General features: G+C 42.7%; 2 protein-coding genes across 2 annotated transcripts; both read left to right on the forward strand.

The window, feature by feature from the left end:
• The first annotated feature begins 812 nt into the window (after positions 1-812).
• LOC121579638 (transmembrane protein 185-like) lies at positions 813-4,294 on the forward strand. Its single transcript, XM_041894402.2, has 7 exons — positions 813-1,011; positions 1,469-1,645; positions 1,812-2,019; positions 2,172-2,255; positions 2,370-2,546; positions 2,645-2,768; positions 2,934-4,294. The coding sequence occupies exons 1-7, from the start codon at positions 974-976 to the stop codon at positions 3,176-3,178; spliced, it is 1,053 nt and encodes a 350-aa protein (XP_041750336.2). The 5' UTR covers positions 813-973; the 3' UTR covers positions 3,179-4,294.
• A 1,225-nt stretch (positions 4,295-5,519) lies between these two features.
• Positions 5,520-6,635, forward strand: LOC121579639 (protein EOLA1). The gene is made up of 2 exons (XM_041894403.1): positions 5,520-6,160; positions 6,296-6,635. The coding sequence occupies exons 1-2, from the start codon at positions 5,902-5,904 to the stop codon at positions 6,508-6,510; spliced, it is 474 nt and encodes a 157-aa protein (XP_041750337.1). The 5' UTR covers positions 5,520-5,901; the 3' UTR covers positions 6,511-6,635.
• The last annotated feature ends 9,270 nt before the right edge of the window (positions 6,636-15,905 follow it).

Consider the following 15,905-nt stretch of genomic DNA (forward strand, 5'->3'; position numbering starts at 1 on the left):
TTACATGGCACTCTGGTTTTTGTAGTTTTTTCACCCAAATTTTTTTATGGATTTACTTAGAGATAGCTATTCCCCATACTAAAAATATAAGTTTGCATTGTCTCAATTATTAAATGCGTGCCTGTTGCTTAAAATATCCTCCTAATTGATTGTTGCATGGGTTTACACTGGCTATGCTACAATGTATCTATCAGTCAGAAAACTTTAATGTTTTGTGGCAGTGTAATAGAGGATAAAAATCGAAATGTTATGTATCATGGGTGAATTGTGACTGACTGATCTACAAAAAATAATGAGAAGTTATTTATAATGCAAGGTTCTTTGTTGATCAAGTCGGCAGTCGCCTGCACTGTCGAACAAGCCCATTAAAATTGTAGCAGGCTCTTGCTTCGACAACGCTAGCTACATTGTTGCCACAGTAGATGTAGGGTGTGTTCGTAAATTCAATCTGGAGTGCCAGAGTGCGCTCTGGGCGTTCATAAACTCAGAGCGTTGTCCGTTCGTAAATTTAGAGCGTTTCGCTCTTGGAACGTACAATGGACGCTCAGGCCAAGGAGTAGGGTTGATCCGAGCGTTCTGCCTTTTTATGTTATCCAGAGCGTTGGTGACTGTAAATGTGCTGCTGGCAACAATTTAATTACGCTTTTTTTGCCAATGTTTACTGACACCGGCCATATTCAACGGGTGTTGAGCGTTCATAAATTCGTCAGTTATTCTGGGCTCTGGCACACAGACGAGAGTGCTCTGAAATTTGAGTTTTTTTACGAGCGCACCCTTACAATACAGAGCGAATTTACGAGCGCACCCTTACAATACATCACGCCCCTAGTGGCACAACACTACTGCGTTACATGGACATCATATTTGCATCTAGCTAGCGTGAACCGGGAAAGCAGTTTGACTGATAAAAACAACATCCTCTTGATACGTGATTGTTAATCCAAATAATGTTTTAAGAATATAAGATCTAGTCATGAATCTTCGGGGATTCTTTCAAGATTTCAACCCCAGGTAACGTAAAGAGAAATCTAGCTACTGTTAACTTAACGTTTCGCGTTAGAGCTAAGTTACCAGCAACTAACTTAACGTTAACGAACTAGCTAGCTAGCTATCTGAACCGGTGAATCATTATGACCTCTGACCCAACTAACTAACATTAGTTAACTAATTTAGCTATTATATTGGGGAAGGACAGCGTTAGCTAGTTAGCAAGCATTGATGTTAGCTAGCCAGCCCTGTTTTACGGTCGTTAATATTAGCTAGGTAACGTTAGCATTGCATGCCAACTAGCTAGATAACTAACCAGCTGACTCCACTGAGCTCAGCTTCCTTGTTATGGAATTGCGTGGGGTGCACATTTTTGTACCAGCCCTGCACTAACATAATCTGACGAGTAGCAAGCTAAATAGATTGCTGAATAGATTCATGGTTGATGAAATGGTGTGTTTTTTTCCCCCTCCCTTCTCAGTAAGTTCCTCATCTATGCCTGCCTGCTGCTGTTTTCTGTTCTACTGTCCCTGCGTCTGGATGGCATCATCCAATGGAGCTATTGGGCAGTGCTTGCCCCCATATGGCTATGGAAGCTCATGGTCATCATCGGTGCATCAGTTGGCACAGGCGTCTGGTCCCATAACCCACAGTACAGGTGTGCTTTTAAACCCAAATGCTTTTATTTTTTGTTTTGTATTTTTTGTCAATGTGGCTGTCTTATCAATATGAAATTGTCATAAGGAGAAAGCTGTCTGGTTGCCATACCTGTCACTGCTGACTAGTATGTATTATTTACTGTGCCTGTCATGCTGGCAATGCAGGGCTGAGGGTGAAACCTGTGTGGAGTTCAAGGCCATGCTGATTGCTGTTGGGATACACCTACTCCTGCTCACCTTTGAGGTGCTGGTGTGTGACCGTGTGGAGAGGGGCAACCACTTCTGGCTGCTGGTCTTCATGCCCCTCTTCTTCGTCTCGCCTGTCTCTGTTGCAGCCTGTGTGTGGGGATTCCGCCATGATCGCTCTCTAGAGGTCAGACATTTTATCAGTTACAAGGATGTTATTTTTCTCAAATAGCATATTTAGGCTAGATCTTGGTGATTTATAATATATTTATCTATCTACCTCCCTCGTTTTCCCTCCTCACCCATTTTTTCTGTTCTTCCTATCTCTCCTTGTATTAGTTGGAGATCTTGTGCTCGGTCAATATTCTCCAGTTTATCTTCATTGCCCTGCGACTGGATAAAATCATCAGTTGGCCATGGCTGGTAAGAGAACTACCTGCCTAATATTTAGGTCTGGAAAATTATGGGAATTGAGTACAATTTATAGCGAGTTGGAATGGAAATATACTTAGGCATTCTGTTGATTTTGTCTTCCAGGTTGTCTGTGTCCCACTGTGGATCCTCATGTCCTTCCTATGCCTTGTGGTGCTCTACTACATTGTCTGGTCAGTGCTCTTTCTGCGATCTATGGACGTCATCGCAGAGCAACGGCGCACTCACATCACCATGGCTATCAGCTGGATGACAATCGTTGTACCCTTGCTCACTTTTGAGGTATGTGGTCATGCCATCCATCCCCCAGTTATTAGTGTGTTCAGAGAGCTAAAGAAGCTGGGAAGTTTTTATTGTTGTCTCTGTCATTGGCTCTTCAGATCCTGTTGGTCCATAAATTGGATGGCCACTACAGCTCCAGCTATGTGTCAGTGTTCGTGCCTCTCTGGGTATCCCTAGTGACTCTGATGGCCACAACCTTTGGCCAGAAAGGAGGCAACCACTGTGAGTTATTCCTCAGACAGTGATAGCAGTGCAGCAGAATTAATTGCCATTTAAGTCATATTGAGGCAGTGTTCTTTTTATTTATCTGAGATTCCAGTCAGTGTAACTCTTTAAATGTTGCTTCAAGCTATATTTGTTTTAACTGATTTTTCTATTTTCTAACAGGGTGGTTTGGCATCCGAAAAGACTTCTGCCAGTTTCTTCTAGAGCTCTTTCCCTTCCTGCGGGAGTATGGGAACGTTTCTTATGACCTGCACCATGAGGACCCTGAGGTGTCCGAGGAGATGCCTGCACACGACCCACCAAAAATAGCCCCCATGTTCAGCAAAAAAAATGGTGTGGTGATCACACAGAGCCCGGGGAAGTACTTTGTGCCTCCTCCAAAACTGTGCATTGACATGCCTGACTAAATTAAAGCATTGCAACAGCTGCTCTAGAGCTTTGATGGACTTCACATGCAGCTGGATAAGTAGTTTTTTACAACCAAATATCTATCAATTTTTTATGTAAATCGCATGTTATAGAAGGCTAAGGATAAACTTACCCCAGACAGCGAATCACTTCCTCATTCTTGTTGTGCAGTATGGGTGCCCTGAAAAAATGTGAACAAAGGCTCCAAAAACACTAAAATATGGCCTTTTAGAAATGGCATATTACATTGCGGATAAAGTTCAGAATTATGCAGTTTCATGTGTACAACATCTAAATACCTGCATCACTATATTGAGAGCTTTACCGTTTCTAAATTAATGCATTTTGGTGTTTTTGGAGCCTTTGTTCATGTTTTTGCTGGGCCCCCATACTGCACAATGAGGATGAGGAAGTGATTTTCTGTTTGGGGTATGTTTCTCAAAAACAAGTGAAATCACACAAAAAGGTGTCTGGACCCTTCTATAACATGTCATTTACATCAAAAAATGAGATTTGGTTGTAAAAAAACAAACAAAAAACTTCTCCTTTAAGAAGAGGCAGAAGAGCATAACTTTCCATGTAAGTCACTCCTAGTGACGATGGGACCGGAATTTGGACATTAGTTTTTTCTGAAAAAGAAAAACCATGGCAGAGTATGTGGAACAAAAGGCACTCTTATATCAACGTGTGTTTTTCCATTGTATTGGCAGTGGAAATAGAGAATTAGTTCCTTTTCATTGATTTATGTGCTATACTGTACAGTACTTTCTATTTACCTTGTGATGTTCTGGCCAACAAAATATCTCCAAAGTGTTCATCCTGTTTTAAAATTCCGATATCTTTCACATTATTCCAGTTGAAGATACATTCTGTTGTATGTGTGTCAGAAGTTGTGCTAGCAAATTTCCCAAACCCTGAATTTTTGTATCAATGCTCAAATACTGTATGTCAGGATGACACCAAGATCATGCTTATTAGTCTAACCTTTTCAAACCTAAGATTAGCTTGCTACCTGGGGATATTTGGTTTTGTTTTATTAAATTATTTAACTTCTCTATTGTGAGGAACATTTGTTGTAATATAGTAGTGTGTATATATAGTATTATTCCCTAAAACCCATTTGTGTTTGAATGGTTTTGCTTTCTTGGGGTATTTTCCTGAATTAAGACTCAACCATGATCTCTGTCAACTCCATTGTATTTAAGTTTACAACCTTGTTCCTCTAATGGCCCTCTACACTGAGAATACAAAACATTAAGAACACCTGCTCTTTCCACAACATAGACTAACCAGGTGAAATCTATGATCCCTTATTGATGTCACTTGTTAAATCCACTTTAATCAGTGTAGATGAAGGGGAGGAGACGGGTTAAAGAAGGATTTTTAAGCCTTGAGACATGGATTGTTTGTGTGCCATTCAAAGGGTGAATGGGCAAGACAAAAGATTGAAGTGCCTTTGAACAGGGTATGGTAGTAGGTGCCAGGCACACCGGTTTGTGTCAAGAACGCAACACAATATTAGGAAGGTGTTCCTAATGTTTGGTATATTCAGTGTATATGACAGTCATTGATGCTCCTAGTAGTTGGCATTTGCTGTTACAATAATTTGTCAGATCCAGGGTGCACAACTTCACCTCAAGGTTCCTACTAGTGTATTCTAGTTTTCAATTAATCTTGAGTATTCTGGGTAAACAGCCTGCTTGCATCTTCTACCTTGCCAGGTCTACATTGGGTAATGTAAGGGAGAAAACCTGCAGTGCCACTTCTGTATTATTATTATTATACCTGTGTAAAATGCTTTGTTAGTGAAATTGTGACTCACCTTCATACAAAATGGTCTCCCACATCCCCCATTGAACCCTCATGTTTTGTTTATGTTCTGTGACCACTCTCAGCTGGCCTGAGAGATGAGCATTATTCATTTGAAAACATATTTTTGACCGGGGATGTACCAATGTTATACTTTTCCCCTCTATTGAACCTTGTTTCTTACCTTTCACCATACACATTCTGTTTCAGTATAGCTGTCTTTTTCTACTGGCAAGCACTTCAATACAAGTGTTAAATGAATACTTGCTCCAAGTGGTTAATAACATTTAAATCACTTTGTTTGTTATTGGTTAGTTATCTGGTCATCATTTTGTTGACTTGTCAGATGCATGAACATTGATTTCAAATTGAAATAATACTTTTTGGCCATAATACTTTTCCGTTTTTACATTGTGTATACTTGCAATTTACAGTGAATACAAATTATGGATGAATGGTTTCCATGGACTTGTCAGTCGCTAGATGGCACTATGAGCCTATTCTAAACATTTTTGGAACTCCCATTACCTTCTTATTAAGACGTCCTTGTTAACAGGACAAACAGGAAGTGTCTAAGGTTTGGGAGAGTAGTTGAAAAGTATTGTAGCTAATGTCAAAGATTACCTTTACGGTGCGGTCGAGGACTTGCCGAGTAAATTGCATTTGTTGTAACGAGGTGGTCTATATAAATACACGTCAACCATTGTTCCTTATAATTACAGTCGGATACATGTAGCCAGCCAGCAATTTACGCGACAAGCTCAGACGTCACAGAGACTACAAAGGGGTTGATTGACTGCGTGATGATGTGTGCAACAGCCCTTTCTTCTTACTAGCTCATTATCTTAGGAGTGGTTTAGAGTGATAGAGTAGCAAGCACCTGGTTGTAAGGTATTCACGACGTGGAGTGACGATGACATTACAAGTGGGTTGCCTATCATTCAAGCAGCCATATGCAGGATTAGTACTGGACGGTGTAAAGAGTATTGAGACACGTTGGTGCCCTCTGTTGTCCACAATGGAAAACTGCACTCTAGCTATTCATATTGCGCAGAAGGACTGGGAGGTCGACCAGTGGAGAGACATCCTCACCCATACACTGGGAATGAGCCACATGCAAATAGAGGAACTTCTGGCATCCGGAGACAGATTTGGCCGTGGAGTCGTGGCAGGTAAAACAGTACTATTGCATGACTTAGCAAGTGGTGAGGACTAAAACACAGCACATCTCATGCTTGATTTAAACTAGGTTTGGAATTGTAGTCTACAGATGAATCGCCAACCCCCTGTCATGTCTTGTTTTTTAGGCTTGGTGGAGGTGGGGGAGACCTGGTGCTGCTCTGACAATGTGCCAGAGGAGGATCTGAGGAAGCTGGAGAAGGCAGCAGTGCTCACTGGGCTCACAGAGAAGCACCTCACACAGCTGTCAAATCCACGCTGGCTCAAGCAGCCCCTTTATGCCAGAGGTCACAAAGACATATGGACAGTAGATATCCCAGTGCAATTACTGCCATCCGTGTAGTTGTTGTAGTAAAATAATGTATACTAATTTTGTACTGACAGGATCATCTATCAAGTTAGGGAGGCAATATATTTGTAGACTACTCGCATACGCTTTAAGGTGCAATAAATGACCAATGGACTAAAGTATTGTCAATGTGATTGTATATCCTGCATGTATAAAATTCATAGACACCATAACTTTGTTGAAATAGGCATTTATTATTAATCTAAATCTGTCTGCAGGGAGAATGGGAGGTGGGGCAATCATGATTGCCTATGTGAATAATTGGAGCTCTGGGAGGTGAATCCCTGTGGCAGTGAGGAGGTTAAAGAGGGCAAGGGTGCCATGCTCGCCATCACTAATGGAAGACCTAAGGATATCCAGGTGGGGGTCTGGAGCTGGGCTATACAAGCTGCTTGGGCATTCCTCTTTGAGGACTGGGTAGTAAACCAGTGCTGGGGCTGCTGGAGCTGTTGCTGTGTTCTCCTCTCAGCCTCCTGGGCTTAAGTGCAGAGGTCTGGTGCCAACGATATGGCTGAAGTGCTTGGGAGTGGAGCTCTGCAGTTCAGCTCAGTCGGAGTCACGTTGCCTGTATCTGCAAAGCTTGGGCTATGCTGGTGACCAGCGCTGGTCTCATTGCTGTTACCTGATTTCTCCCTCCCAATGCCAATTCTTGTGCCTTTGACCTGCACACATCTCTTCATTTGTGGCAGGAGATGTTTGAATCCTTGGCGGAAATTGGTATTGGAGTAGTAGTGCAGCTGCAGGATAAAAAGTCAGTGTCAATCAATCACACGTCAGAATTGGAAACTACCACAACACAATTTGATATTCATGAAACTTGCCTTTGACGTGCATGTATTGTCTTCCTCAGCAATAAAGTTTGCTTAGTCAAGCCGACCTCGATACCAGACATAGGCGTTGAGTTGGCGGAGAAAACTCTTCATGCTAGACGTTTCGCAGATTTTGGGTGGTTCAGTCCTTTTCATCACCTCCCGTGTAAACAGTTCCTCGTCTATCACTACTTACATTCCGGTCTGGTCAACGATATGGCTGAAGTGCCCTCATTTCATAGATTCTATAATTTCGCTCTCTACAATGGTCCACAGTTGTTTTGGGAATTAAAGTAATAAAAATTGGCATCCACCGGTTCATTTTGAGTCTGAGCAGTATCTATCTATGGTTTCTTGGAAATGTTTTTCTGAGCCAGAATCTGGAATGCGCTCTCTTCTTCTTTTTGTCCTCGACTCCAGAGTGTATACCAATACAGGGAGAGAGCGGGGAACGCGAACTTTCAGCATGTTACCTTTCATGGAAACGTTGGTAACCGAAATGTCACATACTTTCAAAATGAATATGCAACGCAGACGTTAAGCACTATATGCGTGGCTTTACGGAGCAAAATAACCCGCCAAGCTTTAGATTTGTGATTTCAATGAAAATATGCTAATAATATTATATTGTTAAAGTCACAATTCAGATTGTTAGAAGTGGAATGGATCAAACATTCTAGAACATTATTTTGTTGAGAAAGATAGGCAACACGAGAATGATTAATTTATTTCACTATATTGAGACAATGGGCGCTTTCACATATCCCCTTATGATCCGGATCCTGGAACGTTTGGTACCCTGATCCGCGCTATAAAGCATATGTGAAACAAAAACGAACCATGGCTGAAACGAATCCTGGACCTGCGTGAGTAGTGGGTCCAAGATCCAGGACCAGAGTACCAGATGTTGTGATGCGATAGCGCGAGTCGCGTGGAACTTTTTTGACAGTTGTAAACAAGTCAGCTCGCTAACGTCATGTAGAATGTGCGTCTTGCAGTGTTGTAGACCGGTCTCGAGACCACATATTGAGTGTCTCTGTCTTGTGTCGGATATATTTGTACTCGGTCTTGACTCGGTCTCGGACAGTGAGGACTCGTCATTTCTTCCCGAGAGTAAATGAAACTCATAAATATCAGCTTCCATTCCGTCAGCGCATAAAACTAAATATCAGCTACTATCAGCTTCCATTCCGTCAGCGCATAAAACCGCTTCGCCAGGCCAAATATATACACTCCTTTCTTGAAACATTATCTTAACAGCCTATATATCTATTACAGTGCCTATGGAAAGTATTCAGACCCCTTGGCTTTTTCCACATTTTGTTACGTTACAGCCTTATTCTAAAATGGATTAAATGTTTTTTCCCCCCTTATCAATCTACACACAATACCACAAAATGACAAAGCAAAAACTGTTTTTTAGAAATGTTTGCATAAGTATTCAGACCCTTTACTCAGTACTTTGTTGAAGCACCCTTGTCAGTGATTACAGCCTCGAGTCTTCTTGAGTATGATGCTACAAGCTTGGCACACCTGTATTTGGGGAGTTTCTCCCATTCTTCTCTGCAGATCTGTATTTGGGGAGTTTCTCCCATTCTTCTCTGCAGATCAAATCAAGCTCTGTCAGGTTGGATGGGGAGCATCACTACACAGCTATTTTCAGGTCTCTCCAGAGATAAAATAAATATTGTATTTGTCATATGCACCGAATACAACCTTACCGCTGTTATGGCAGGCGTGATCACACTGTCGTCCGGAACAGCTGGTGCTGTCATGCATGCTTCAGTGTTGCTTGCCTCGAAGTGAGCATAAAAGGCATTTAGCCCGTCTGGTAGGCTTGTGTCACTGGGCAGCTCACGGCTGGGTTTCCCTTTGTAGTCTGTAATAGTTTGCAAGCCCTGCCACATCCGACGAGTGTCAAAGCCGGTGTAGTAGGATTCAATCTTAGTCCTGTATTGACGCTTTTCCTGTTTGATGGTTCGTCTGAGGACATAGCAGGATTTCTTATAAGCGTCCAGATTAGTGTCCCGCTCCTTGAAAGCAGCAGCTCTAGCCTTTAGCTCGGTGTGGATGTTGCCTGTAATTCATGGCTTCTGGTTGGGATATGTACGTACGGTCACTGTGGGGATGACGTCGTCGATGCACTTATTGATGAAGCCAGTGACTGAGGTGGTATACTCCTCAATGCCATTGGATGAATCCCGGAACATATTCCAGTCTGTGCTAGCAAAACAGTCCTGTAGAGTAGCATTCGCGTCATCTGACCACTTCCATATTGAGCGAGTCCCAGGTACTTCCTGCTTTAGTTTTTGCTTGTAAGCAGGAATCAGGAGGATAGAATTATGGTCCGATTTTCCAAATGGAGGGCGAGGGAGAGCTTTGTACGCTTCTCTGTGTGTGGAGTAAAGGTGGTCTAGAGTTTTTTCCCCTCTGGTTGCACTTGTGACATGCTGGTAGAAATTAGGTAAAACGGATGGAAGTTTGCCTGCATTAAAGTCCCTGGCCACCAGGAGCGCCGCTTCTGGATTAGCATTTTCTTGTTTGCTTATGGCCTTAAACAGCTTGTTGAGTGTGGTCTTAGTGCCAGCATCGGTTTGTGGTGGTAAATAGATGGCTACGAAAAATATAGATTAAAACTCTCTTGGTAGATAGTGTGGTCTACAACTTATCATGAGGTACTCTACCTCAGGCGAGCAATACCTCGAGACTACCTTAATATTAGACATCGCGCACCAGCTGTTATTGACAAATAGACACACACCCCCACCCCTAGTCTTACCGGACGTAGCTGCTCTGTCCTGCCGATGCACGGAAAACCCAGCCAACTGTATATTATCTGTGTCGTCGTTCAGCCACGACTCGGTGTAACATAAGATGTTACAGTTTTTAATGTCCCGTTGGTAGGATAGTCTCGAACGGAGCTCATCCAGTTTATTCTCCAGTGATTGCACATTGGCTAATAGAACAGATAGTAGATGCAGGTTACCCACTCGCTGACGAATTCTCACAAGGCACCCTGATCTTCGCCCACTGTATTTCCTTATTTTCTTCATGCGAATGACGGGGATTTGGGCCTTGTCTGGGAGCAACATTATATCCTTTGCGTACGACTCATTAAATAAAAAAATATTTGTCCAGTTCGAGGTGAGTAATAGCTGTTCTGATATCCAGAAGCTCTTATCGGTCATAAGAGACGATAGCATCAACATTATGTACAAAATAAGTTACAAACAATGTGAAAAAACACACAAAATAGCACAATTGGTTAGGAGCCCATAAAACGGCTGCCATCCCCTCCAGAGTCATTGGAAAATGTTTGATCGGGTTCAAGTCTGTGCTCTGGCTGGGCCACTCAAGGACATTCAGTCCCGAAGCCACTCCTGCGTTGTCTTGGCTGTGTGCTTAAGGTCGTTGTCCTGTTGGAAGGTGAACCTTTGCCCCAGTCTGAGGTCCAGAGCGCCCTTCATCAAGGATCTCTCTGTACAGCATGATGCTGCCACCACCATGCTTCACCGTAGAGATGGTGCCAGGTTTCCTCCAGACTTGACGCTTGGCATTCAGGCCAAAGTGTTCAGTCTTAGTTTCATCAGACCAGAAAATCTTGTTTCTCATGGTCTGAGAGTCCTTGAGGTGCCTTTTGGCAAACTCCAAGCAGGCTGTCATGTGCCTTTTACTGAGGAGTGGCTTCCGTCTAGCCACTCTACCATAAAGGCCTGATTGGTGGAGTGCTGCAGAGATGGTTGTCCTTCTGGAAGGTTCTCCCATCTCCATAGAGGAACTCTGGAGCTCTGTCAGAGTGACCATCGGGTTCTTGGTCACCTCCCTGACCAAGGCCCTTCTCCCCCGTTTGCTCAGTTTGGCCGGGCGGCCAGCTCTAGGAAGAGTCTTGGTGGTTCCAAACTTCTTACATTTAAGAATGATGGAGGCCACTGTGTTCTTGGGGACCTTCAATGTTGCATAAATTTTTTGGAACCCTTCCCCAGATCTGTGCCTCGACACAATCCTGTCTCAGAGCTCTACGGACAACTCCTTCGATCTCATGGCTTGGTTTTTGCTCTGACATGCACTGTCAACTGTGAGACCTTATATAGACAGGTGTGTGCCTTTCCAAATCATGTCTAATCAATTGAATTTACCACAGGTGGACTCCAATCAAGTTGTAGAAACGTCTCAAGGATGATCAATGGAAACAGTATGCACCTGAGCTCAATTTCGAGTCTCATAGCAAAGGGTCTGAATAGTTATGCAAATAAGGTATTTCTGTTTTTTATTTTTAATAAATGTGCAAACATGTCTAAAACCTGTTTTCACTTTGTTATTATGGGGTATTGTGTGTAGGTTGATGAGGCTATAATGTAACAAAATGTGGAAAAAGTCAAGGGGTCTGTATACTTTCCGAATGCACTGTATAGACATGTTTGCGCAGTGGTGAACCTATAGGCATTCAGTGTGTGACAGGTTCGTGATTCTGAAAGGACATCAACCGTAATACCAGCGCACTCATGTAGGAGAGTGCACTTTTTGTGGTGTATTGGAGGGTATACGCAGGTATAAGCCGTATACCCACTTTGTTTTCATTGTGCATTGCGTATACTCACTTCTTAATCCCTACTGATGCGTATCAAAGTAGTGTAGTGGAGGTATATGACTTATCAATTATGTAGTACAATAGAGAAATCATGCACAAAGTAGCCTACACAATCGCAAAGCACGTGAAATATATTCACATGCGTATATATCATCTGCAGGTAGCAAGAGTATGCAGCTCTCAAATGTTTTGGCATACCCTTACGAAAAAAGATTGCAGTTTTGAAACTGCAGTAAAAGTGCTGTAACTGCAGTCGACTGTGGTATTTTGGATGCAGTAATTGCAGAATAACTGCAGTTATACTGCACAATTACTGCAGTAAAAAAAAAAGTGGTAGGGTAGGAAAGACGTTTCAACTTATGATATCTACCAGTAAATGCTAACTAAGGCAACAATGGGCATGCAAACCAGGTATTGAAAATGTTTAGTTCGAAGTGTTGGTTAGGCTATTTGTGATGCCCAATTGTCATCATGCACTGTTTGCATCAGGGGCGTAGACATGGATGGGCCTGGATGGACAGAGGCCCACCCACTGGGGAGCCAGGCCCTGACAGGCCCAACCAATCAGATTGATGTGGTGTAAGCATTATTGTGGACTTATACCATCATTTATTTTTTTTATTAAAAGAAAGTGTGATTTTGAGAGTGAAAATCTGAAAAATCTATAGGAAAACTCATTAAAAAAAAAACATTAGAAAACATAGGATTTTTACACAGGGTGCCTTTCCTTCGCTGGGCTGGCCGTTTGGGAACTTTTGGACAAAATATGAGTATACCCACTTCACCAGGCACCACTACACCACTGCATAGGGCCGATGGAAAGACAGCAGTCACACACAGCATGATGTTAAAGGATAAGCAGTCCATAAACTCATAATAAGCCAGTAGGTCCCAATCATAAGAATACAAAAACACAACCATTAAGCATTTCCCAATCGAAATTTACAACAATTACTTCCCATTGCAAAAAGCATTTCACGTTTAGTACACAAAGTAACTGGTGATCTAAAGTTTAAAGTGGAACTGACAGTGTTCTAACTATTTTGCAGATATGAAACTAACAGACAATAATAATATCAGTAAAAAATATAAAATTCCCAGTTTATGCTACAAAATCAACTTTATAAGAGGTTTTAAAAATAGGTTATATTTGACTCAACGTTCCATGACCTACACTAAGGCATTGTTGGCTGAATAGATGGATGCAGTTCAATGCATGATTAATATAATTCACCAATACATTTCTTGGTAGTCCAAAAAATATTGCTATCAGGTTGTAAATGACAGCTGGCCTGGTACATTGTTTGCTGCCTCCATTCGGGATGCACTGTTTCAGTTTCAATATTCTGGACAAAAAACGGACGAATGTAACTAACGCTGGGAATGTCAATAAAATCAAACTAGCAAGGGCAACGATCACAATCAGTCATAACATGGCTAATAGCCTAGCGTATCTATTTATGTAGCAAGCTAAAAACATGGAGCCTAACGTTAGCTAGCTAGCTTCTAGGAGGATGTCATGTCATGCCATTGGAGGAGTGGGTGAGTGACTGACTTTTTCCCCTCATATCATTTTTCGGTGGCTATACACAGCTAGAGATGCAGGTGTCATTTGGTTAGCTAGCAAGAACTTAATGACTGAATGTACGAACGCGCAACACCTGCTAAATATGACCGGTGTCAGTAAACGCAGGCAAAAAATGTAATAGATAGTCAAGAAAGCTCTAGATAACATGTAAACAGCCTAACCAGCTCTGCTACGGCGAGTAAAATGGTCAGAGTGAGGTGTTCTCTCATTTGTGTCTGGAAGTAGCTAGTTAGCAAGCTAGCCAACTTTAGCCAGTTAGCTTGGGTGCTTGGTTGCGACAAGCATGCATTGGCAGGCAAGCTGCAGAAGGAGGAGGAGGCTACAATTCCCCATCGTTTATCAGTGCAATTTTGACGGCCAATTAGCTGAAAAAGTTTGAGGCTGTATCTAATGTTCCTTCGTTAGATTTTAGCTAATCTTGCTCTGGCTAGCATTAGTTGTTGATCTTGTTGTTGATTTGCATAACTGGGGGAGAGAGAGCCTACCTTTTCATGGTTGTTTGATCAATAGGACTGTAAAGTTCCGAAATGTAAAGTGCCTGTGTGGCAAATGGCTTGTTTGTATAAAGACCTACTGTAGCTCTGATTGGCTGTAGCGCACCGGTCTGCGTAGACTCCAGTCCTGGACAAGACGGATGTTTTTATTCTGTTTTATTTACTGCAGTGTCTATTAATTGTCCAAACGCACGGCCGCTTTCCCACTTATTTTCAAAGAGATGGCTAACACCAGCAAGCGTGCTGCAGTACAAAATGAAGGTTACGTATATAACCATGGTTATGTGAACTATTGGATCACTCCAATATGGTATCCTTCTGCTCGGTAGGATACAGTGCATTCCAAGTAAGAATTTCAGATTAGTCCCGTGTACCGGGTAGGGCTGCGGCTGACCCCCTTAAATAGCTGCCGCTGCACTAATCCCACCTTGTGTCCTTTTCGAGGCGCCGTAGATCACAGACAAGACGATTGGAGTGATCCAATAGTTCACATAACCGTCGTTACATATGTAACCTTTGTTATGTAGCACTCTATTGGATCACTCCAATATGGTATCACAATACCAGATTAATCGGTGAACTAGGCATGGCCAAACGAGCAAAATCCTGTAGGATTGAAGTCAAGGCAGTCATGGTTGCTGTGTCCCTCCATCACCCTCTAGGGAAGTGGAGGCAACACCCAACACGGCCCAACCTTGTTGGCGGCAGCAACATTGACTCGATAGTACCTAGCAAGGGGAACTCCTCGGAGCAGGGCCCTCTAATAGAAGCTGATATGCTGTAGTAATAGTGCCCACAATCCAATGTGAGAGTCTCTGTTTCGATAGGCTCTTCCCCAGAACTCTCTGACCATAACACATGAACAGCTGAACTGATTGTCGTATTGTCTTAGTAACGTACAGTGAGGGAAAAAAGTATTTGATCCCCTGCTGATTTTGTACGTTTGCCCACTGACAAAGACATGATCAGTCTATAATTTTAATGGTAGGTTTATTTGAACAGTGAGAGACAGAATAACAACAACAAAATCCAGAAAACGCATGTCAAAAATGTTATAAATTCATTTGCATTTTAATGAGGGAAATAAATATTTGATCCCTCTGCAAAACATGACTTAGTACTTGGTGGCAAAACCCTTTTTGGCAATCACAGAGGTCAGACGTTTCTTGTAGTTGGCCACCAAGTTTGCACACATCTCAGGAGGGATTTTGTCCCACTCCTCTTTGCAGATCTTCTCCAAGTCATTAAGGTTTCGAGGCTGACGTTTGGCAACTCTAACCTTCAGCTCCCTCCACAGATTTTCTATGAGATTAAGGTCTGGAGACTGGCTAGGCCACTCCAGGACCTTAATGTGCTTCTTCTTGTGCCACTCCTTTGTTGCCTTGGCCGTGTGTTTTGGGTCATTGTCATGCTAGAATACCCATCCACGACCCATTTTCAATGCCCTGGCTGAGGGAAGGAGGTTCTCACCCAAGATTGACGGTACATGGCCCGTCCATCGTCCTTTTGATGCGGTGACGTTGTCCTGTCCCCTTAGCAGAAAAACGCCCCTAAAGCATAATGTTTCCACCTTGGGGTCATAGGCAGCATTGCTTCTACTCCAAACACGGCGAGTTTAGTTGATGCCAAAGAGCTCGATTTTGGTCTCATCTGACCACAACACTTTCACCCAGTTCTCCTCTGAATCATTCAGATGTTCATTGGCAAACTTCAGATGGCCCTGTACATGTGCTTTCTTGAGCAGGGGGACCTTGCGGGCGCTGCAGGATTTCAGTCCTTCACTGCGTAGTGTGTTACCAATTGTTTTCTTGGTGACTATGGTCCCAGCTGCCTTGAGATCATTGACAAGATCCTCCCGTGTAGTTCTGGGCTGATTCCTCACCGTTCTCATGATCATTGCAACTCCACGA

The sequence above is a fragment of the Coregonus clupeaformis genome, chromosome 13, assembly GCF_020615455.1.
Source record: "Coregonus clupeaformis isolate EN_2021a chromosome 13, ASM2061545v1, whole genome shotgun sequence".
Lineage (NCBI taxonomy): Eukaryota > Metazoa > Chordata > Actinopteri > Salmoniformes > Salmonidae > Coregonus > Coregonus clupeaformis.